General features: G+C 43.0%; 1 protein-coding gene across 1 annotated transcript in view; it reads left to right on the top strand.

Annotated features, from left to right (window-relative positions):
- The first annotated feature begins 698 nt into the window (after positions 1-698).
- The window catches only part of dkk2 (dickkopf WNT signaling pathway inhibitor 2), a 46,137-nt gene continuing 23,884 nt past the window's right edge, over positions 699-22,951 (top strand). The window contains exon 1 of the mRNA XM_048548808.2: positions 699-1,140. Within this exon, the coding sequence (XP_048404765.1) occupies positions 940-1,140 (201 nt within the window). The 5' untranslated portion in view covers positions 699-939. The remainder of the gene's footprint in view (positions 1,141-22,951) is intronic.

Raw genomic sequence — 22,951 nt, 5'->3', positions numbered from 1 at the left:
GGGTTTGTTCATCTCCCGGACAATCGGCGAATTACACATCCCCTTCTTCACTCTTGTCCCAATCAATGCCACCCCACAAACCACCCCCCCCCCCCAAAACAATCACTCCTCAGCCCAGACCACCAGACAGTCTACTTTTAAAGGGATAAATAGACTGGACTTACGGATGCAGCATCTATAGTCTGTTGACAGAACTGTAAAAGACTAAAGAATGTAAAATCCATTCAGAGCCCAGGTTGTGTCTGCAACATTGATGAAATTAAACAACTCCCGGGGGAGGGGGGGTGGTCTGTCCTTCCTGGTACCCAGGGATCAGATCAAAGGGGCAGGGAGAGACAATCAGCCCCAGAGAGGACAGAGATCCCCGCTCCTAGACACCCTCCCAATCCAACTCTCTGTGTGCAATGCAATATTGTCAGGAGGATCCCAGCAATGTTCCTGTTCCCCCAAGTTCTCAGTAATTGTAATCTCTCTCTCTCTCTCTCTGTCTGTGTTTGGTCGCGGCTCTTTGGAGAGGGAGGGTGTTATTTCGTATTGGGATGTGGAGGAGGGGGTTAGTGGGGAGGGGAGAGGCGCTTGGATGTGAACACCCCCTCCTCTCTCTCTGTTTCTGAATCTCCTGGATTTAGGGGTGGAGGTGGTGTAGGGGTTGGGGGGGCGCGGTGAGCGGGTGGGAATCAGACGGAGGTCTGTATAAATAGAAGGGCTTGGAGAAGGAGGGCACACAGACCGAGAAACGGCGAGTGCTTTTCAGGCAAATGCAGTTCAGAGAAACACCGATAGCATAAAGCAGGGGGGAAGAGAGCAGCAGCGACTATCCCCAGCCTTTGAGTGATTTTTTTTTCCTTTTTTATTTGTAAAGTTGCTCCTTAGTGATTCCAACAACACCCCCACCCCCCGACACCCCTACTCTGTCTCTACTAGCGTGTCTGCTGGAGGATGATTCCCGCCGGCTGTCTCTTTCTCTGGGCTACCTTGCTCATCCTGGGCTCCCCGAGCATTCACACCGCCAGATCCAAAATCAACTCAATCAAATCTCCGGCGAGCGAGCCAGCCGCCGACCAGGTCCATCCCCCGGTCAACCGGTCTGTCGGCTTGCAGCCCGGTAAGCTCGGGAAGAAGAACCCCATCGCTAACCAGGTGAGTGAAAGATCGAGATCATCTGCAAGACAGCACCTCTCTTCCCCTTTTGGGACTCACTGAGGTTGGCAAAAGGAGTTTTCCAGAGACTGCCTGCTATATTAATAGGACTGGAATTCAAAAATGCTGGAAATCACCTCTGTTGCTTGACCTGCTGGGCATTTCCAGCTTTTTTTTGTTGTTTTTCAAAACAGATTCCAGCATCTGCCTTAATTTGCTCCTTTATTAATGCTGCCTGTAATTTCCATCTGTCTTTCAGTGCAGACTCCAGCATCTGCAGTAGTTTGCTCCTTCATTAATAGCAGCACTGAGTAACAGGATCAAAGAGGTGGTATTGAACGTATACACGACACCTGTTGGGCCTGGGCTGGAAAGCTGTGTCCAGCTCTTGGCCCACATTTCGGGAAAGATGTGAACGCATTGGGGCGAGAACGCAGAAGCGATTCACAAGAATGGTTCCAGGAATGTGAAACTCTAGAGATGAGGACAAAAGCTGGGGCTGTTCACCCCGGACAGAAAAAGGCTGAGAGGAGATTCCAAGATCATGAGCGGCTGGATAGCGTAGGTGGGGGGAAGTTATTCCTGACGGCAGAAGGAGTGAGAAGAAGAAGCATGAGTCAAGTGAAGCAGGGGTGACGTGAGAAAGTCTTTTTCGCTCAGCCAGCGGTCATGTTGTGCGGGTACTGCCTGGGAATATGCTGGACGCAAGTTCAAATCAAGCATTTCCAGAAGGCATTGCATGGTTTTTTTTGGGATAGAAATAGTGTGCAGGTGTGCCGTGGGTAAAGCAGGACATTGGCATTAGGTCTTGATGGCCATTTGAAGAGCTGGTGCACGTACGATGTGCCAAATGGCCTCCTTCACTGCAGACACAATTCTGTGATTCTGTAGCTTGAAGCGTCCAGCAAGCTTGGTTGAAAGTCTTCAGTCACAGATCCTGAAGGCAACTGCCTTGGGGACCAGGTTACCTCTGACCAGGACCAGGAATTGAACTGCCTTCCTGCTTATTCCGCATGAGGGGACTTAGATTGATGGTGAAATCCTATTATTTCTGACCATGCACTGGTGGTGACGGATAAAGAGAATGCCATAATACCCTTTTCACCAGATTAAACACGTTATGTTTTAAATTGAGAGAAATCAGTTCTGGGGTTGCTTGAATAGAAACTGAGGATATAACTAGAATAAGGTCACTCCACAATTAGTATCAGACAAGAATCATTTAATGCCTTTAGAATGAATTTGCAAAGTCTATTTTTACTCCCAACACAATCATGTTGAAAGGTTGCAGGCTTAGAACACAGAAGGAAAGAACAGTGATTTGATGGGCAGACTGAAGATCATGAAGGGATGAGTCAGAGTGGATGGAGACATAAAAAGAAGACATAAACTCCTTTCCAGTGTTGAGACTGTGTAGAATGAGTCGAGATGAAATGTAAGGGAGGCGGGAAGACAGGGGAGACTGTCATCCAGGAAGGGTTAAGAATGCCACCAGAATCAATGACTGAAGGTGATGAAGTTGTTTGAGGTTTAACCCATTTCCCCAATTCATCTTTTGAAGGAGTCCCTGTTTAAGAGAGTGAAGACCCTTGACGCATTTATTCATTTATGAGTGCTATATAAATGCCACTTGTTGCTTTGGCCAAAGTAGCAGTGACGGGGCAGGAGAAATCTCAGTCAAAATCCATGTCACAATAGATACAGGTAGGATAAGAAGAAAAAAGATAGCTTAAAGTTGTGGAGAAAGAGGCACCTGAGATTTAGATTATTGGAAATTGTGTAGAGGATAAACACCAATGCTGACTCTTCGGATCAAAATTCTATTTCTAAGCAATTTTAAAGTAATTCTGTGTAATATTGTACAATACAAGCAATTTGACTTTTTGTACATCTAGTTTATTGGCAATTCAAAATGAAACTCCTTTAAGATTAAGGGGAAAGTTTAACATTAAACAATTGTGCACATTGTAAGGTTGGAGAGTTTTCTCAGCCATGTAATGTTGCTTCAGCTTGAATAATTCTGCTACTGACGGCACATAATGTTACGTGGTATGCGCAGCTTCTTCTTTTGGCAAATTTATTTTGGTGATTTCTCGATCTCACTTGTGGCTCTGTTGGTGATACTTTTACCTCTACATCAGAGGATTAAGTCCCAATACAGAGATTTGCTCATTTAACCTAGGCTGGCATTTCAGTGCTGCAAGACAGTGCTGTTTTGCGGATGAGATGAAAAATCTGCTCTCACAGTTGGATGTGGAAGTTCTGTGGACACCACTCAGTAAACAATAGATGAGTCTCCCGTATGGATCCAACCAATATTTGTCCTTCTTCCAACAACTGACTGTACCAAGTATGAGCTGCCGTATGCAAATTGACTGCCATATTTTCTACATTGCAACAGGGACAACATTTCAAAATACATCATTGGTTGTCATTCATGTTAAGACATCCTGAGATCGTGAAAGGTGTCTTACAAATGCCAGAGCATTTTTATTCTTTGAACCATTATTTTGGTTTGTGTAGTGTTTTTGTATGCAAGGGAGTAATATCATTGCATTTCAATGATAAAAGCTAATAACTGTAGCAAACATGTCAACTTTGCACCTCCTGTGAGACTGACGTAATGAAAATGCTTTTAATAATGAGTATTCATGTTTTCTTTGCAGTTACTTTATTGAAACTTAGAAACATAAACTGACTACTATTAGAAGTAAAGTTGGATAAATTATTCTTTTAGTTATTATGGTTTTAGCATTTGATATTAATGAGCAAACATCGAGCTCATCATTCTCCAGTTGTCTTGTTTTATCAATTCAAGTTGAACCTTGATCTTCTGAGTCATACGTTTCAAAAACTGGGATCTCTTGAGGGATGCCTGTGGTGTTTGAGGTCTTCTGGTTGTATCTCTGGAATTCTGCAGGTTTTTGTTTTGTGTTTACTAACTCGCTAGAGTGTTCACAGAGAGCATGCTTCTGTGTTCTTTCAGTTAATGCTGCCTTTTAGATGTTAGTACTGGGGTGGGTCAGGAGTGAAGCAATGTTTGTGGTGAGCGGAATCATGGGGAATTTGCCAACATTTTTCTAGGAAGAATTTGAAAATCACTGCCCTAAACACATGGCAAGCAGCAGATTACCACCCAAGCAGCGATGATGAAATTTACCCCTAGGTGTCAGCTCTAATATCAGTGGCAGCTGTGACTGAGTTGGTAACACTCTTGCCTAGGATACGAGTATACGTGTTTCGATATGCGGGCAATTAAAAATGAGTAACTTTACAAATATCGTTGGAGGTAATTGGAAAACCACTGAAGCAGTGGAGGCAATATATTCTTTACTGAAGTATATGCAAAGAAAGAACATGTATTTATAAACCATCTTTCTCAACCTACAAATGTGCCAAAACACTCACAAATAATGAGGTAATTTTTAAAATGTCACATTTGCAATGTAGGAAGCATAAAAGTCAACGTTCATACAGTGGTGACCCATAAACAGCCCTTAAATAAAGGTCCAAGTGATCTTACTATTTGTTAGTTGAGGGGCATAAATTGGCAAGAACACCGGGGAGGTCTCTCATGTTCTTCCTCAAGTTTATGCTGCAGGATCTTGACATTTGTCTAAAAGGGCAGAGAAGGCCTTGTTTTAACACCTCATCTGAAAGATGGCACCTCTGACAGTACAGAACCCTTCAGTACTGTGAGGTATATCCTGTATTAAGTGTTCAAGATTCTGGACTGGAACCTGAACTGACAATCTTCTTGCTCAGAGGCAAAATTTCTATCCAGAGCCAGGACTGACAATTACTGTCAAAAATTCAGTCAGTAAGTGGATTGATTACTTACATTGAGCATGAACATATATCAGAGGGCATTAATGTATATACAAATCTTAGTTGGTTGGAATGAACTTCACAAATCAAAGGCAACACCAGGTCTGAGAGTTAGTAAGTACTGCCAATGCTAGAGTCTGAGATAACACAGCATGGAGCAGGAGGAACACAGCAGGCCAGGCAGCATCAGAGGAGCAGGAAAGCTGATGTTTGCCCAACCTGAAATGTCAGCTTCCCTGCTCCTCTGATGCTGCCTGGCCTGCTGTGTCCCTCCAGCTCCACACTGTGTTATGAAACACCAAATATGGTGTCTTAAAGGTATATACAGCATTGTGTTTAAAACAGGATCTCATCTCTCTCTTCCCAATAAAGGAGAGAGAAGTGAAGTCAGGAGAAGCATCATATCATTGTGATATCATGCACAAGTCTCACACTGACTTTGTCACCAATCACTTGAACACAAAGCATCATCACATTTTGTTAGAGACTGGCTAGAATTTGGCAAGCAATATCTCAGGTACAACAAATTGGTGATGCTAAGATGCCAAAGCCTATAACAGCTTTCACTGTTAGAAAGGTACAATTGGTTATCTATAGCTTAAGGATAACCATTCTGCAAATGGGGGCTAAGGTGGCCTCACATCTGGTATGGGTATTGAAACAAACATGGAATGCTGGAGAAACCCAACAGATCTGGCAACATCTGCAGAGAGAAGCCAAGGTTAATGTTTCGGGTCCAGTGACCCTTCAGAAGAAGAAGACCTTTCTGAAGAAGGATCACTGAACCTGAAAAATTAAGTCAGATTTCTCTTCACAGATGCTGCCAGACCCACTGAGGTTTCCAGCAATTTCTGTTTGACTTAATGTTCGGAGGACCTGGGTTTGAATCTTGTCAAGGCATGGTGGAATTTGAATTCAGTTTAAAAAAAAAGCTTGGAATTAAGGATACACTGATGACCATGAAATAGTTGATGGGGGATAGTTCGCTAATGCCCTTCAGGGAGTGAGATCTGCCACCCTTATCTGGTCTCCAGCTTAAATGTGACTTCAGACCCACAACAACATGGTTGACTCTCAATTGCCTTCTGAAATGGCCTTAGACCATCGATTGGTACAAAGTTTCAATAAAGAAATAAAACCAGACAAAGTATCAATGTAGACACTGGCAAAGGCAATGGCAGAAACAGCCTTGTTGATCCTGCAAAGTCGTCCTCACCAACCTCTGGGGGTCTCATGCCAGAATTGGGAGAGCTGCCTCACAGACTAATCAAGCAACAGCCTGACATAGTTAAACTCACAGAGTCATACCTTATAGACAATGTCCCAGACACCATCCCTGGATATGACCTGTCCCACTGGGAGGACAAACCCAGCAGAGGTGACAGCATAGCAGTTAGGAGGGATTTGCCCTGGAAGCCCTCAACATCGACTCCAGACCCCACGAAGTCTCATGGCTTTAGGTTAAACATGAGCAAAGAAACTGTCCCCTGGGCTGATAAATTAGTACTGCTCCATGTTGAACAACAGTCGGAGGAATGACTGAGGATGGCAAGAGCACAAAATGTACTCTGGGTGGAGAGTGTGGACTTCGATGTCCACTACCAAGTGTGGCTTGGCAGCAGCACTACAGATCAAGTTGGTCAGGTCCGAAAGGACATTATTGCTAGACTAGGTCTGCGGCAGGTGGTGAGGGAGCCAACAAGAGGGGAAATGATACCTTTATCTTCACCAATATGCCAGCTGCAGTTGTGTCTTTCCATGACACTATCAATAAGAATGACCACTGCACAGTAATTGCGGAGATCAAATCCTGCCTTTACACTGAAAATAACTTCCATCGTGTTATGTAGCACTATCACTGTGCTAAATGGGTCAGATTTTGAGCAGATCTGTCAACTCAAGACTGGGCATCCATGAGGCAGGCCATCAACAGCATCAGGACTGTACTCCAGCACAATCTGCAACTTTCTGGTTCAGCATATCCCCCACTCAATCAGTATCATCAAGCCAGTGGATCAACCCTGGTTTAATGGAGAGTGCAAGAGAGCATGCCGCGAGCAGCACCAGGCACACCTAAAAATAAGGGGCCAACCTGGTGAAGCTGCCAAACAGGACTACTTGCATGCGAAACCGTATAAGCAACAAACAATTGACAGATCCCACTAAATGATCCCACATCCAATATCAGATTCGCAGGAGTCTTCAGCCAGAAGTGCCGAGTGAATGATCCAAGTTGGCCTTGACCAGTGGTCCCCACCATCACAGACACCAGTCTTCAGCCAAATCAATTCAGTTTGTTTGTTGTTAGGAAACAGTTGGAGACACTGGCTACTGCAAAGGCTATGGGCCCTGACAACATTCCGGCAATAGTACTGAAGACTTGTGCTCCAGAGCTTGCCACTTCCCTAGCCAAGCTGTGCTAGTACAGTTACAACACTGGCATTTACCCAACAGTGTGGAAACCTTCCTAAGTATGTCCTGTATGCAAAAAGCAAGACAAATCCAACCCAGCCAATTACCACTCCATCAGTCTCCTCTCGATCATCAGCAAAGTGATGGAAGGTGTCAGTAACAGTGCTACCAAGCAGCACCTGCTCAGCAATAACCTGCTCAGCAATGCCCCTTTTGGATTCCACCAGGGCCACTCAGCTCCTGACCTCATTACAGCCTTGGTTCAGACATGGACAAAAGAGCTGAATTCCAGAAGTGAGGTGAGAGTGACATCCCTTGACATCAAGGCTACATTTGACAAAGTAAGGCAACAAGGCGTCCTGGCAAAGCTGGAATCAATAGGTGATGGGGGCAAACTCTCCGATGGTTGGAGCCAGGCCTTACATGTGGGAAGATGGCCGTGGCTGTTGGATGCCAGTCATCTCAGCTCCAGGACACCTCTGCAGGCGTTCCTCAGTGAACATCTTCAGCTGCTTTATCGATAAACTTCCTTCCAACCTAGGGTCAGAAGTGGGGATGTTCACTGGTAATTGCATAATATTCAGCACCATTCATGATTTCTCAGATACCGAAGGGTGCATGTTGACATGCAACAAGATCTGGAGAATATCCAGGCGTGTGCTGACAAATGGCAAGTAAATTTGTGCCACATAAATGCCAGACAATGACCATCTCCAATAAAAGACAATATAACTACCTCCCCTTGACATTCAATGGTGTTACCATCACTGAATCCTCGACTATCAACATTGTTGGGGTTACCATTGGCCAGAAACTCAACTGGACTTGCCACATAAACACAGGGGATACAAGGGCAGGTCAGAGGCAAGGAATACTGTAGAAAGTAATTCACCTCCTGACTTCCCAGTTTGCCTACCATCTACATGGCACAAGTCATGAGTCTCATGGAATATTCTACACTTGCTTGGATGAGTGCAGCTTCAACAACACTTGAGAAGCTTGGGACAAAGCAGGATAAAGCAGCCCGCTTGATTAACACCACCTCTACAATCACCCACTCCCTCCACCTCTGACACTCAGTCGCAGCAATATGTACTAACTACAAGGTGTGCTGCAGAAGTTCACCAAAGATCCTTATACAGCATCTTCTAAACTCATGACCACTTCCATCTAGAAGGACAAGGGTACCAGACACACAGAAATGCCACACCTGCAAGTCCCTGTCCAAGCCACTCACCATCCTGACTTGGAAATATATCAATCACTATTCCTTCAATGCTGCTTGGTCAAAATCCTGGAATTCCCTCTGTAAGGGCAACCTACAGCACATTCAGATGTGCAGATCCAGAAGGCAGCTAACCACCACCTACTCAGGGGCAACTAGGGATGAAACTTACATGCTAGCCCAGCCAGCAACATTGACGTCCTATGAGTAAATAAAAAAAACTCCATGTTTTTGCACATTTGTAGCACAGCAGCCTCCCCGCTTTAAGAGATTCCTCATTCCATAGCACTATCCCACCCGCATGTACACACGCCTGTCAACCACTGAAAACAATCTGTCCCATTCCTTCATAACAATTAACATTTCTGCCCACAACTTTTCAATCTCACTGTTTGAGCAAAGGAACCCTGGTATTCCAAGCCTTTCATTATATTTTTAATTCCTCATCCTGAGCCGTGTGCGCGGGAATCTGCCCAGTGCAGAATTTGTCTAATAAATACCAATGGTTGATAAGCGAGTGGTTAGAAGTAACACTGTTGAGATCAGTCTGATGTTAGACTACATACACAAGTCAGATGTTCTCTGCTCCAGTTCAAATTAACTCATCATTTTGGTTTTATCAAACACCCAAGTTTCACTTTGCTGTGTAATATTTATGTTGCTCAGTTTAAGTTATTAGATAATTCAATATCTGTTATGTTGAATTGGTAGGAGCAGCCTGTTCCGCATTTGAATCTTATAATAAACCAATGATTTTTCAAAGAGGAACATTTTTGCAAATCTTTGTTTGCATAGTCATAAGGCTTAGCTCTGATATGATAATGTTGTGGTCCATTGGGAGATGAGTGCTGCTCTGGAAACTTGCTTTCTATAGTTGTGTGAAAAGTTGCAATAGAGAGGAACCAGACTTAATAGGAAAAAGCCATCAAGATTGAAAATTTGACATGAATGGGACAAGCTAGCAGTGAATCAAATGTAAGAAAGGCTCAGCTTGGGAACAAATCATTTAGTGAACACAAATAAAGCCAATAAACAATGGGCATCTGTGGATTAACCAGCTTTCAAATGGAACTAATAGCAAACTAATCACCATAGTATAAACAGCGATGTGTCTCCGAAAACGACATTTGAATGTCTCGTTTCACTTTCTGTGCAAAATAAGTGAGACAGGAGGAGACAGGTAGAGAAACAAATGTGACTAAAGCCAATGTTCTTAAAAACGGAAAGAAATATGAGATAATGAAGGATGTTTAAACATCTAAAAGCCATGCACTGCCGAGAGTGGGTGTAAAGGTAGGGGATGCTTATCAGCCATAACATTATCTGTGATCTTTTATTTCTTGAGCTGGAGTTAGAAAGCAGCACGTTTATATGGGCAAGGATTCCCAGTTTGATCAGTGTTCCCCTATCTCTACACCCTTCCGTTCCACCCCAGCTCAACGCAGTCACAAAGCTGCCGATTCAGTTCAGTCCTGTCACCTCTGGGATTGATGGGTTTCAACTCCTGGTCGCTAGCAACAAATTTGCTGTCTTGTATCTTGCACAGGATCAGACTTGTACCAGACAGTTTACTATGCTGGTACTTATGTGCTGTACATGGCTCTCCACGCAGCTTGCAAATATATTACTTTCCATTTATGTGAGGATGAGTACTCAGATATTTTCTATATTGTCTCTATTCAGAGATTTTATTACACACCTCTGGAGCAGGTAGGACTTGGACTCAGACCTCCTAGCCCAGAGGCAGGGGCACTAACGCTGCCCCAAGGTCTCGAAGGGGAGCATTATATATACACAGGTGCCCAAACTAATCATAGAATCTCTACACTGCAAAGGCCTTTCGGCCCAACATGTCCACACCATCCCACCCAGACCCATCCCCAGTCCCTGTAACCCTGTATTTCCTATGGCTAATTCACCTAATTTACACAACCCTGGACACTATGGCCAGTTTAACATGGCCAATCCACCTAATCCACCTGCACGCCTTTGGACTGAGGGAGGAAACCAGAGCACCCAGAGGAAACCCACAAAGACACAGGGAGAATGTGCAAACTCCACACAGACAGTCGCCTGAGAGTGGAATCGAATGTGGTCCCAGGCACTTTGAGACAGCAGTGCTAACCACTGATCCACCATGCTACCCAGAGCAGCCCACGCTATCCCCGTAGTTGTGGATTTCAGTACACAAAATTATGTACCCACATTTTCCAGCATTTCCTATCCTGTCCCAGTGCACAATTTATGGATATACTGACATGCCTGTCTCCCTACTCAATTCAACTCCTAATTTAGTGCTGAAGCTATTCAACTGCTTGGGGTTTCACAGCAAGTCCCATTCTTATCTGGTGTCCACCTACTTCCCATTTTTTTTTGGAATTTTTGCTGTAGCAATCAGGCTGATTTAATCCTTTTTGCACAAGCAGCTAAGACAATTATAGGCTCCACGAGCTTCACTTCGGCAGAAAAAAGCTACCCCAGTGAAAATCTGGGATGGAAGCTGAAATTTCCCTGGATTTATAGAGTTGTTTCTTACTGGGTGCATTTCCTAAGCAATAAGGGAGCTAAGAAGTGTAACAATAAAATATCTTTTTCATGTTAATAGGATATGGACATTATTGACACGGTCAACATTTATTGCTCATCCTTAGTTGCCCTTGAGAAGATGGTGGCGAGCTGCCTTCCTTAATAGATGAGTGTGCCATAGTGCCGTTAGGAAGGGAGTTCTGGCTGTTCAACCCAGCGACGTTGAAGGAACAGTCGTTTCGTTCAAAGTCAGGTTGGTGTGTGGCTTGTGGGAGAACTTTCAGGTGGTGGTGTATCAGCAGTAATATTAGATGCACCTATATTTCTAGGCGGTAGATGTCATGTGTTTTGTAGATGCTGCCCAGAAAAAGCTTTTGGTTAACTGCATGCATCTTTTAAATTGAACACGTTGCAGCTCCTGTGCGTCAGTGATGAGGAAATTTGAAGTTTGAGATGGTGGATGGAGTACCAATCTGAACTGAAGTGTAATTGGAGCTGGATCATTTCAAGCAAGTGAAGAGAATTCACCTCCCTGACTTATGCCTTGTAGAACAGGTTGATTTGATTTGATTTGATTTATTTATCGTGCGTATCTTGTGACAAAATACAGTGAAAAATGTTGTATAGTGTGGCTGCTCTCCGGCACCATCTTACAACAGAGAAAGATAAACTAAAACATAGAATACAAAGGCACAAAATGAAGAAATGGGGACACAGGAGGAACTTACTCAACATTGAATTCCTTACCACATCCACTTCAGAGAGGCGTAAGGTCAATGAATAAACTAGAGAAGCTGTGCAGCAGAGATGTTTGGAAGTTTTAATAGAGGTGTTTAAAATCTTAAAAGTGTTCAGATGTACAGTGTTTACAATAAAGGTCAATAACCAGGGGATACAGAGTTACGAAATCTAACAAAATTCATACACAGAACATTATATAGAATGTCTGGTTAGCATGGACAAGTTGGACCGAAGGGCCCGTTTCCATGCTGTATGTCTCTATGACTCTATATTAGCAGTGTGTTCTCTAGCACTGGGCAATGACATTGTGCTATAAAGCATCTGTTTTGTGCATGTGCTCGTTACTCCACCTGCTGGTAGCATTTACAATAAGAGCAGCATGTATACTGATATTTTTCCTACTTTATGGCATCACTGTTTAGGCCAGTATTTGTACCCATCCCAATTCCCTTGAAATGAGTGGCTTTGCTAGACCCTTTCAAAGGGCAGTTAAGAGTCAACCACATTTCTTTGTGTTTGGAGTCACACGTAGACCAGACCAGGTAAAGACGGCAGATTTCCTTCCCAAAAAGCTATCAATGAGCCAGAAGAGCTTTGAAAAACAATTGACGATAGTTAGATGGCCATCATTGCTCAGTACAGTTTCTAATTCTGTATTTAATGAAAACTCCATCAGTTGCTATTGGAACCCATTTAATCTAAGCCTTTGAATTAATAGTCTAGCGGCATTACCACTGCATCAACATCTCTCCCCTTTGGCCCATGGAATCTGTGCCAGTTAGAAACAAGCACTAAACTATTCTACTCCTATTTTCCAACACTTGGCCCATAGCCTTGTATGCCTTGGTATTGCAAGTGTACATCTAAATACTTCTTAAATGGTATAAGGATTTCTGCCTCTACCATCGTTACAGGCAGTGAGTTCCAGATTCCTACCACCATCTGTGGTAGAGGGAATATTTTCTCACATCCCCTCTAAACCTCCTTTCCTTTAACTTAAATTCGACAGCCTGGTCATTGATCCCTCCATTCGGGGAAAATTGCCCCCTCCACCAAGGGGAAAATATTTTTGTGTCTACTCTATCTAATTTTAAACATCTTCTTCATGTTAGTGATCAGTTAGAAGCTAGAATGCATTGCCTGATAGGATAGTAGCCTTCAAAGTGGAATTGGATGAGCATTGAAGGGAAGAGAGATGGGCGCTAAGGTGGAGAAGCACATTTTCTCAGGCAGCTATGGTCACTCCATTATATGGGGGTGGGGAGCAAGAATGAAACCTTGGAGAAGGTTGATGTCAGCCTTCAAAAGGCAGTGAATTATCATATATTATATACCATATATCATATATCATATCATATCATATATCCTGGCTGTCCACCATCATTGAAATTATGCAATTCTGCATTTACTGCATATTGTCTGTTGGTGATTCAGAAAGAAAGTAACTTTTGTGCAGTGAGGATTGGTGACTAATGGTGACCAAGCTGTAATGGGATTGGGTCTGTAACAGATACAACAGTTGCTACTCTAAATTCCATTTCAGAAGCAACAGTTGCCACATTTCTTTGTACCTGCGATCCCTGGTTTTGGATCAGAAATAAATTGCATCTGTTCAGTGGGTACCGGCCAGTAGAATTAAATGTAAAAGAACCAATACTCCAGAGCTGTGGGTTATCTGATGTCAGTCAAGCAGTGAGCTGGCATAATGATCATATTCTGTTAATTCTGGAAGCAGTTGTTAACTGGATGAGGGGTGACAGGCTTTTAGGTTATTAGTGTTTTGATGCTTGTAGTTTATAACTACAAGAACAAGATCAATAAGTGAAGAATATCAGTTGCACAACAAAGAGTGCAATTAAAGGTGTAAGTTTGGGAATGAACATTTGGAATTTCAGTAGATGAACAGTGCTATGATATACTGTTGTCATTATAAAGTAGGCATCAATCATGCAAAGGTATGCTCCAATGTCATCATTGGCAATCCCTGGGATTTGGAACCTGATTTAGCAGAATATTTTAAAAATGGAGAAAATGAGCTGTGAACGTGGTGATGAGTTCAAATTTGAACCATCTTAAGTTGAACTCAATAAATCATGCAATTTGTGGGCTACTGTCAGAAACAAAATGACAACAAACAGCTGCCAAATTGTTGGCTTGAATCCCAGCTGGTTCGCCAATGCCAGGAATCTGCCACCCACTGCCCAGTCTGGTGGACTCGTGACTCCAGTCCCACACTATGTGACTGACTCTGAATGACTTCAGGGCAATCGGGGAAGAATGAAAGACAGCAATATGCTGTGGTAACGCAAGCTGTAAACAAAAATATAAAAAACTGGAACAACAACAAGTCGGGTTTATATAAAACCTCTGACATGCAGAACAATCCCGAATCATTTTGCCAAAGTAAATTTGGACACTAGCCAAAGGGAAATCAAGAGAGGAAGACGATCTTTTGATCTAAAGGCAGGATTTTAAGGCAAATCTTAAAGGAGAAGTGAAGGGCATCGGGGAGTGAATTCCAGGGACTGCTCGCTAAAGCTTCAATCACTATGGCTGATGTGAAGAAATAGTATTTTCAAACTGCTCTTATAACCAATTGTCTTTTACATTTAACAAATCAGTTAAGAACTCTCCAAGCAATATCAAGGGAAAATTTTATTGCCCCTATGCTCAGGGTATTGGCTTTGTGGGTGGAATCTCCCAGAATTGCAGAAACCACTCAATTGTTATTTTGATGTTGATGAAAATCAGGCAGGAGTTGCTGAATCAGTATGATTGAATGATAGGTCCCAGGGGCTGAATGGCCTGTTGTATGAGGTGGTTAGCCTGAAAGGGTTAATAAGAAGCCTCTGGCTGGCTTTACCCTACCAAGATCTTTCTCACCAGCCTTCCTCCCTCACCGTCTGAAGCTGCTGGTTGATTGTGAGGTTCAGCCTCAAGCTTAGTGCTGTTGCCTGGTTCAACTTGCCAAATCCATGCTTGGCCTGCACCCAACAGCCCCCGATTCTAACCAGCTCAACAGCAGGTAGAGCTGGATTTTGCTGGTGATGTCCACATCTACATTTCTCACCTGAAGTCTGGTAACCCAGGTGGGAAAGCTAGAGTGTTTTATTTTATTTGCTCAGAGACCCAGTTAAATCATGGGATCACTGTGTTTGGAATGGCTTTGTTTCATACTAACTAGTCATTATCAGAGAAGCCACGGATTTCTGATTGGAGGTGATGGTCGTGTAGGAGCACGAATATTCCAAGTGATAGAGCATTTTTTTTAAAAATTTTGTTCTTGTTCTCCCATGCTCACTTCAGTAAGTTTCTCACCCATACAAGCATCGGTAAGAAACCCAGAACAGACTGCACACTGTCTCGAAGAGGAGCAGGAAAAAAGTATTTGAATTGAATTTGAATTGAATTTGCTTTATTGTCACATGTACTCACATGAGTACAAAGGCAGAAATCAAATGACACCAGCTTATAGTCCAACAAGTTTATTCAAAATCACAAGCTTTCGGAAATCACCATCCCAATATAACACTGGTACCTCAACATAGCTACAGTGAAAGATTTACACTTACGGTGTCATCTTAGGTACAGATTCTTGAGTACAAATTCTTTGGAAAAAAAATTTAAAAAATAAATAAGTAAAAAGGCTGGCATTACAAACCTACAAAAGTACAAAATCATAGTGACAAATTTGAAAAATAAAGGAATAGCAAGTTCAGAATAACAGTCCTTCAGTGATAATAGAATAAAGAGAAAACATTAAAAAGAGAATTTAAGACAAAGTCCACTTAGTCCATTTCACGGCTTTCGGGCTGAAGGATCAAACTGCTCCCCCCCACCAAACCCTCACACTCCCTGTTGGAATTCCGGGCCAGGCACACCATGATGCCAAAGAAAATGCTGCATGGAGTCACAGGCTGACTGAATGTGCTGCAAGGAGACCCAGAACAATGCCAATGGACGCAGCCACTTAGGCAACTGAAAGGACTCCCTGATCCCCAACTCCATGTGAATGGCATATTGCAGCATTGGCACGGGTGTGAGAAGTTGGTCAGGTGTCTGCCAACTCTCTCAGCCGTATTTGAGACGTGCCCAAAGGGGGAAAGCCTGGGAAGTGAGGGATAGGGACTGGGAGGGAGGGGTAGATGTCCTAAGCTTCAGAGAGAAAGACTCAGTTGTTGAACAGGAGAAATATACAAACTTCTGAAAGAGAAGCAAGCCTTATCAAAGCACCGCTGAGCATGATACTGCTTCAGATTATTGGGACAGGACACTACTAAAGAAAGGAACTATTTACCAGTGGAGCTGTTCATTTTCAACAGGAATTCAATACTATTGAAATTAGTGAGACAATTGTGAATAAGCAACTTGGACTTGTGTAGATTGCACTGTTTCCAAACAAGCTAATCAGTACATCAAATTAAACAGGAAAAGGCCTGTTAGTATAATGGTTCTAAGTCACCCTTCTGTCAAAGTCTCAGCACTGTGTGTGCTATTTCTGTTGCAATCTGCTGTGAGTACTTATCGCTGAGCATTATGAAATAAATGTAAGGAAGCTAGAACAACTCTCACCTAATGATTATTCAGGGGGTGGAGATAATCCTGATCCTGTAAAACTTCCAAGAGTTTAGAAAAGCACAGAAAAAGATAAAATAGAAACAGGAGTAGGGCATTCAGTCCTTCAAGCCTGCTGTGCTGTTCAATCACCCAATTCAGTAACCTGTCCCTGCTTTTCACCCATATCCTTTGGCCCCTAGCCCCAAGTGCTATATCCAACTCCATCTTGAAATCATACAATATTTTTCCTTGACTGCTTTCTATGTTAGTGAATTCCACAGGCTCACCACTCTCTGGGGAAGACATTTCTTCTGCAAATCAGATCTAAACTCTCTTAATTTTTATATTTTGAATTATTATATTTTATGATACTTTAACTTATTTCTATTTTGGAAAGGAAAAAAAACTTGCATCAGTACAGCACCATCCACATCCTCAGCACAGCTCAAAGCACTTCACACGACTTTTGGAATATTATAACTCCTGTTGTGAAGTGGCTAATTTGCATGCAGCAAAGTCTCATAAACAGTCATTGGTCATGAGTTTACCAGTCAATGTACTGTTGGTTCCTTACAAACACTCCCTTTCCTTATTCAAGTAAGTGGCCGAAAATTTTATGCCAGCCTCGGGTGACTGTTGGTGTGGAATTTGCACATTCTCCCTGTGTCTGTGTGGGTTTCCCCCGGGTGCTCTGGTTTCCTCCCACAGTCCAAAGATGTGCAGGCTAGGTGGTTTGGCCATGCTCAATTTTCATTCGTGTCCGGGGATGTTCAGGTTAGGTGAGTTAGCCATGGGAAATGCAGAATTATAGGGGTAGGGTAAGGAATAGGGTCAGGGTGGGATGCCCTTCAGTGGGTTGGTGTGGACTTTATGGGCCGAATGGCCTTCTTCCACGCTATAGGGATTCCATGATTCTCACCAGAACCAGCAGTTTGGACCTTAACTTATCTGCATCATAACAGACGTATTGTAGTAGTCTGGAATATCTGTTCAAGACTCAAACATTGGCGCTGAAACCTTTTGGCTTAGAGACAGGAGCACTAAACGTAACTCTAGGTGTTTCCGAATTAGTCAGTTCAAAGAAGCTTTACACGCCTCTGAAATGGGTGGAGCCTTAACCCAGGACTGCTGGCTGTTATACAAGGACACCATTACTGTGCCATAGCAGGTCCTTCTAAACAAGTTCTATTCTACCGATAGGTGCTTTACAGATGCAGGCTTCTTCTTGCAGCATTGATTTACTAAGGTGCCATATTTCTTCAAAAGGTTTAATGTATTTTTCAGCAAATCTTCAGGAGCTACTGGAAACAACCTCTATAAAAAGCATGTGGGAGTGATGTTAAAATGATTACCTAGTCATGAAATGAGAAAGAAATTAGTTTATGAGTTCTCATTGAACCTTTTAATTGAAATCCAATATTTAATTCTTTATTGCTACAATCTAACTAATCCCGAGTGTCATAGTTAGGGAGAGTCTGGGGCATGGTTTAGTTGCTAAAATGGAGCAGCATTTGACTTGACCTTTCCATATATAACTATTGCTTGGCTATTGTCTGTGGATGTGATCTGGGGAAGCTCCCTGGAGGAGTAAAAACATCTTTGAGGCAAGTGGAATCTGATGCTGAGGGACATCTCTCTAGATTGGTGATTGTTAGGTAAATTCCTGACTTTTGTCCTTGAGGAAAGGGCAGGCTATCAGAGTCAGAAAGTCTAGCCAGAACTGTGACTTACTCATTTCTTAAAATGTATGCTGTGCAATGTTTAAAGGGCAACTGAAAATGTTGGGGCATCCTGTGTCATTGACTTCCTCTCCCCACAACTTTGGGACACCACATTGTCCTCAGAGTGAATAACAAAATATTGGATTGCAAGTGCAGCAGGTAGTTAAGAAATGAGATGGAATATTGTCTTTCATTACCAGAGGGATGGAGTTTAAAAACAGGGAGGTTATTCTGTAACTGTGCAGGTTGCTGGTGAAGCCACACCTGGAGTACCGTGCACAGTATTGGTCTCCTTACGCTGAGAAAGGATGTACTGGCACTGGAGGAAGACCAGAGGAGGTTCACGAGATTGATTCTGAAGTTAAGAGGGTTGGCTCATGAGGAGAGGTTGAGCAGCCTGGGGGCCATACTCATTGGAATTTAGAAGAATGAGGAGGGCTCTTATAAAAACATATAAAGGCACAATGATGGCTTCAAATTCATTTTGTTGTTTACAACATTGGTCTCATTAGAAGAAAGCTGTTGTGAAACTATCTTACAATACAATTCTCCATTCTTATAAGTTCAAGGGCCCCGTCCCCTATCGCTGCAATCAGCTATACACCTCCCATCCTTCCAAGGACCAGAACAGCGATATATTTCTGTGTCCAGATCACTGGATCAAAAGATGGTGGGAACAAATGAAATTCCAGCAGGGAAGCATTCTGCCTGATCCTGGAAAAACACGAATAGTAAACAAGCAAGGACCAAAGTCCATCATGTTTGCCTTCAGTCATTTATATTGCAGAGGAGGAGATGGTGGTGTCACAGAAATGTTCTTCGCCTCTGGAGTTTTTATTTCAGGACAAGGGTTGAAATCCCACCATGTCACGACAAACTTCAATTCAGTTGATGAAAAGATATAGTTGATGGTAGTGTATGTGATAGTAACCATATAAAAGCTATCTGATTTGCTCCTGTCTTTTAGGGATGGAAATGTGTCATCCTTTCCCAGACTGCCCTACAGGTACCCACTTACCAAGCAAGGGCAATTAGATTTGGGCAACAAATGATGGCCTTTCCACTGATGCCCACATCCCATGGGAGAATATATTATGTAAATAAAACAGTGTTCCCAAACTCCGTCAGATAGTAAGTGTACTTTTCCTGAAGACACCTCTTTGGCTCATTGTCTGTTGGTGCCCTGAGCCAGTTTACTGTTGCCTTTCACTTCCCAGGACAAGGCAGTGAGACAGGTCCCAAGTCTACCTCAATCAAGGAATCAAGTCCACAATGTTATCTATCAAGACTTCCAATGTTATCTATCTAGACTTCCAAAAGGCCTTTGATACAGTGCCTCACGGGATGCTGCTGAGCAAGGTGAGGGCCCATGGTGTTCAAGGTGAGCTACTGGCTTGGATTGAGGATTGGCTGTCTGACAGAAAGCAGAGAGTTGAGATAAAAGTCTCTTTTTCGGAATGGCAACCGGTGACGAGTGGTGTCCCGCAGGGTTCAGTGTTGGGGTCACAGCTGTTCACCTTATATATTAATGATCTGGATGAAGGGACTGGGGGCATTCTGGCAAAGTTTTCCGATGATACAAAGATAGGTGGACAGGCAGGTAGTACTGAGGAGGTGGGGAAGCTGCAGAAAGATTTAGACAGTTTAGGAGAGTGGCCCAGGAAATGGCTGATGAAATTCAATGTGAGAAAATGTGAGGTTTTGCACTTTGGAAAAAAGAATACAGGCATGGACTATTTTCTAAACGGTGAGAAAATTCGCAAATCAGAAGTGCAAAGGGATCTGGGAGTGTTGGTCCAGGATTCTCTAAAGGTTAACTTGCAGGTAGAGTCCGTAATTAAGAAAGCGAATGCAATGTTGTCGTTTTTCTCAAGAGGGTTGGAATATAAAAGCAGTGATGTGCTTCTGAGGCTTTATAAGGCTCTAGTTAGGCCCCATTTAGAATACTGTGTCCAATTTTGGGCCCCACACCTCAGTAAGGACATACTAGCCCTGGAGCGTGCCCAGTGGAGATTCACACGGATGATCCCTGGAATGGTAGGTTTAACATATGATGAACAGCTAAGGATCCTGGGATTGTACTCAGTAGAGTTTAGAAGGTTGAGGGGAGATCTAATAGAAAGTTACAAGATAATGTATGGTTTAGAAGGGGTGGACGCTAGGAAGTTGTTTCCGGTAAGTGGGGAGACTAGGACCCGTGGGCACAGCCTTAAAATTAGAGGGGGTAGATTTAAAACTGAAATGAGACGACATTTCTTCAGTGGTGGGCTTGTGGAATTCATTGCCACGGAGTGCAGTGGAAGCCAGGACGTTGGATGCCTTCGAGGCAGAGATCGACAAATTCTTGATCTCAGAAGGAATCAAGGGCTCTGGGGAGAGTGAAGGGAAGTGGTGTTGAAATGCCCATCAGCCATGATTTAAATGGCGGAGTGGACTTGATGGGCCAAATGGCTTTACTTCCACTCCTATGTCTTATGGTCTTATATTACACTGTACCAGTTAAGGCATCCAGACCCCTTTCCATCTGCTATCATAATGTTTAATCAAAAAGATTATAAAATAGCACTAATCAATAATTCAAAAAAAAACTAAAGCAAGTGGTAACCAAGGGTTTAAGGTCATCCAGTGATCCTCAGTCTGATGTATATTTTGATATTTATTTCAATGTTACATTCACTTGCCTGGATAAATTGACCTCCAAAATAATCAGGAAGCTGACCACCAACAAAGGAACCTGCTTGATTGTAACCCCAACCTGCAATCATAATCAAACAGTCCCTCTACCAATGGAGCATAGTGGCAGTGTGTGTTAATCATCCAGAAGACGCACAATAGCAAATCTCCAAAGCTCCTTCAACAGCCACCTTGCAAACCCAGGTATCTACTAACTAATTAAATGAGCACAGCAGATACATGGAAACACCACTAGCTGCACATTTCCCTCCCAGCCACTCGCCATCCTGACTTGGAAATATATTGCCATTCCTTCCCTGTCACTGCTTCAAAAATCACTCCCGAACAGCACTGTGTATGGCAATAGCTCAAGCAAATAGCAGAAATGCAATTAGAGACTGGCAACAACTAATGGCTTTGCCAGCAATGCCCACATCCCTTGAACAAATGCAAAACAAAAAAGTGTTTTCAAACCTTAGGCTTATATTTAGCATTGCATCAAAAAAATTTTTGATTAAAAATGACAAAAAAAATGAACAAAAGAATTGCAGAAATTTTCAGGACTGCAGTAATGGGATATGTAAAACCATGAGGATGAATAGTAGACCATAAGAAATTGGTACAGGAGTAAGCTGTTCCGCACCTTGTGCCCATTCTGTCATTCAACAGGATCATGGCTGACCTGATATTCCCCGTGTCCACTTTCCTGCCTTGCCCCCATAACCCTTGATTCCCATATGGATGAGGAATCTATTTATCTCAGCCTTAAATATATACAAGGACTCTGCCCCCACAAACCTCTGTTGTAAGGAGTTCTAAAAATTCACACCCTCTGAGAGAAGAAATTCCTCCTCGTCTCAGTCTTAAAATGGCACCTTTTTATTCTGAGATGATGCCTTCTGATCCTAGACCCTCCTATGAGAGGCAATATCCTCTCCGCATATGCCCTATCAAATCCTTTAAGAATCCTATATGCTTGAATGAGACCATCTCTCATTCTTCTAAACTCCTGTGAGTAGGGTCCCAACTTGTTTTGTCTTTGTTCTTTGCAATCCCTCCAGACCAGGGATCATCCTAGAGAACATTCTCTGAACTGCCTTTAATGAAATGATATCTTTCTGTAAATAAAGGGACCAAAATTGTTCATGGTACTGCAGATGTGGTCTCCCCTACACCTTGTACAGTCGCAGTAAGGCTTCCCTCCTCTTATACTCCAACCCCCTTGAGACCAGAGCCCACATTCCATTAGCCTTCCTGACTACCTGCTGCACCCGTGCTCCACCTTTCTCAGTTCCATGCACAAGTATCCCCAAATCCCTCTGTGTTGCAGCTTTCTGCAGGTTTTCTCCATTTGAGTAAGACTCTCTATTCTTTTGTTCTCCCTTCGGAAATGAACAAACCTAACATTTTTCCATATTACACCCTACTTGGCAACTTTTTGCCCACTTACTTAATCTAACAATACCTCTCTGTAAACTGTTTGTATCCTCTTTGTAACTTGCCTTTCCAGCTATTTTGGAGACGTCTGCAAATTTGGCAGCAGAATATTTGCTTCTTTCCTCCAAGCCATTTAAACATTTCAACACACTCTGAAAGTCCCCAAAGAATGACTAATCATTTTTTTTCAAAAATTTTTAATAGTTTTTTTAAGGTAGCTGTTCGATATCAAATGAAGTGGAGAGACACAAAATATTTATTTTTTCAGGTCTTTTGGAAATTGGGAACATTTAGACCAGAAAGTGCCAGTAGAATAGTTTGCTCAGGGAGGTGGCAAATGTAAAAGCAGGAAAGGCATTTAGATTGGCAGGGTGCCAGTTTACCTGAACTCTATCATCATGGGGATTCTGCTGGAATTAAGTTCTAGTCAGGAAAGCCCATGGCTGACCTACCTGCCCTGGTGCCAAATGGACTCTTGATCTAAGGCAATCCATGCTCCAGTGCGAGTCTGGTCATTGGCACTTGGGACCCAGTTGATATCCAACAAACCTGCCCTTGCTCCTGAATCCACAGTCCTCCCTGTCCACCCTGAATCCTGGATTCCTCTCCACCCCAATCCCACCATATTATTTAAACGGACCGTTCATGATCCTGGAGATCTGTCAAACATTTTTCTTGCAGTTACCATAGT

Source organism: Stegostoma tigrinum, chromosome 1 (assembly GCF_030684315.1).
Source record: "Stegostoma tigrinum isolate sSteTig4 chromosome 1, sSteTig4.hap1, whole genome shotgun sequence".
NCBI lineage: Eukaryota > Metazoa > Chordata > Chondrichthyes > Orectolobiformes > Stegostomatidae > Stegostoma > Stegostoma tigrinum.
Note: the sequence above shows the minus strand (reverse complement) of the source record. Positions and strands in the feature narration are given on the sequence as shown.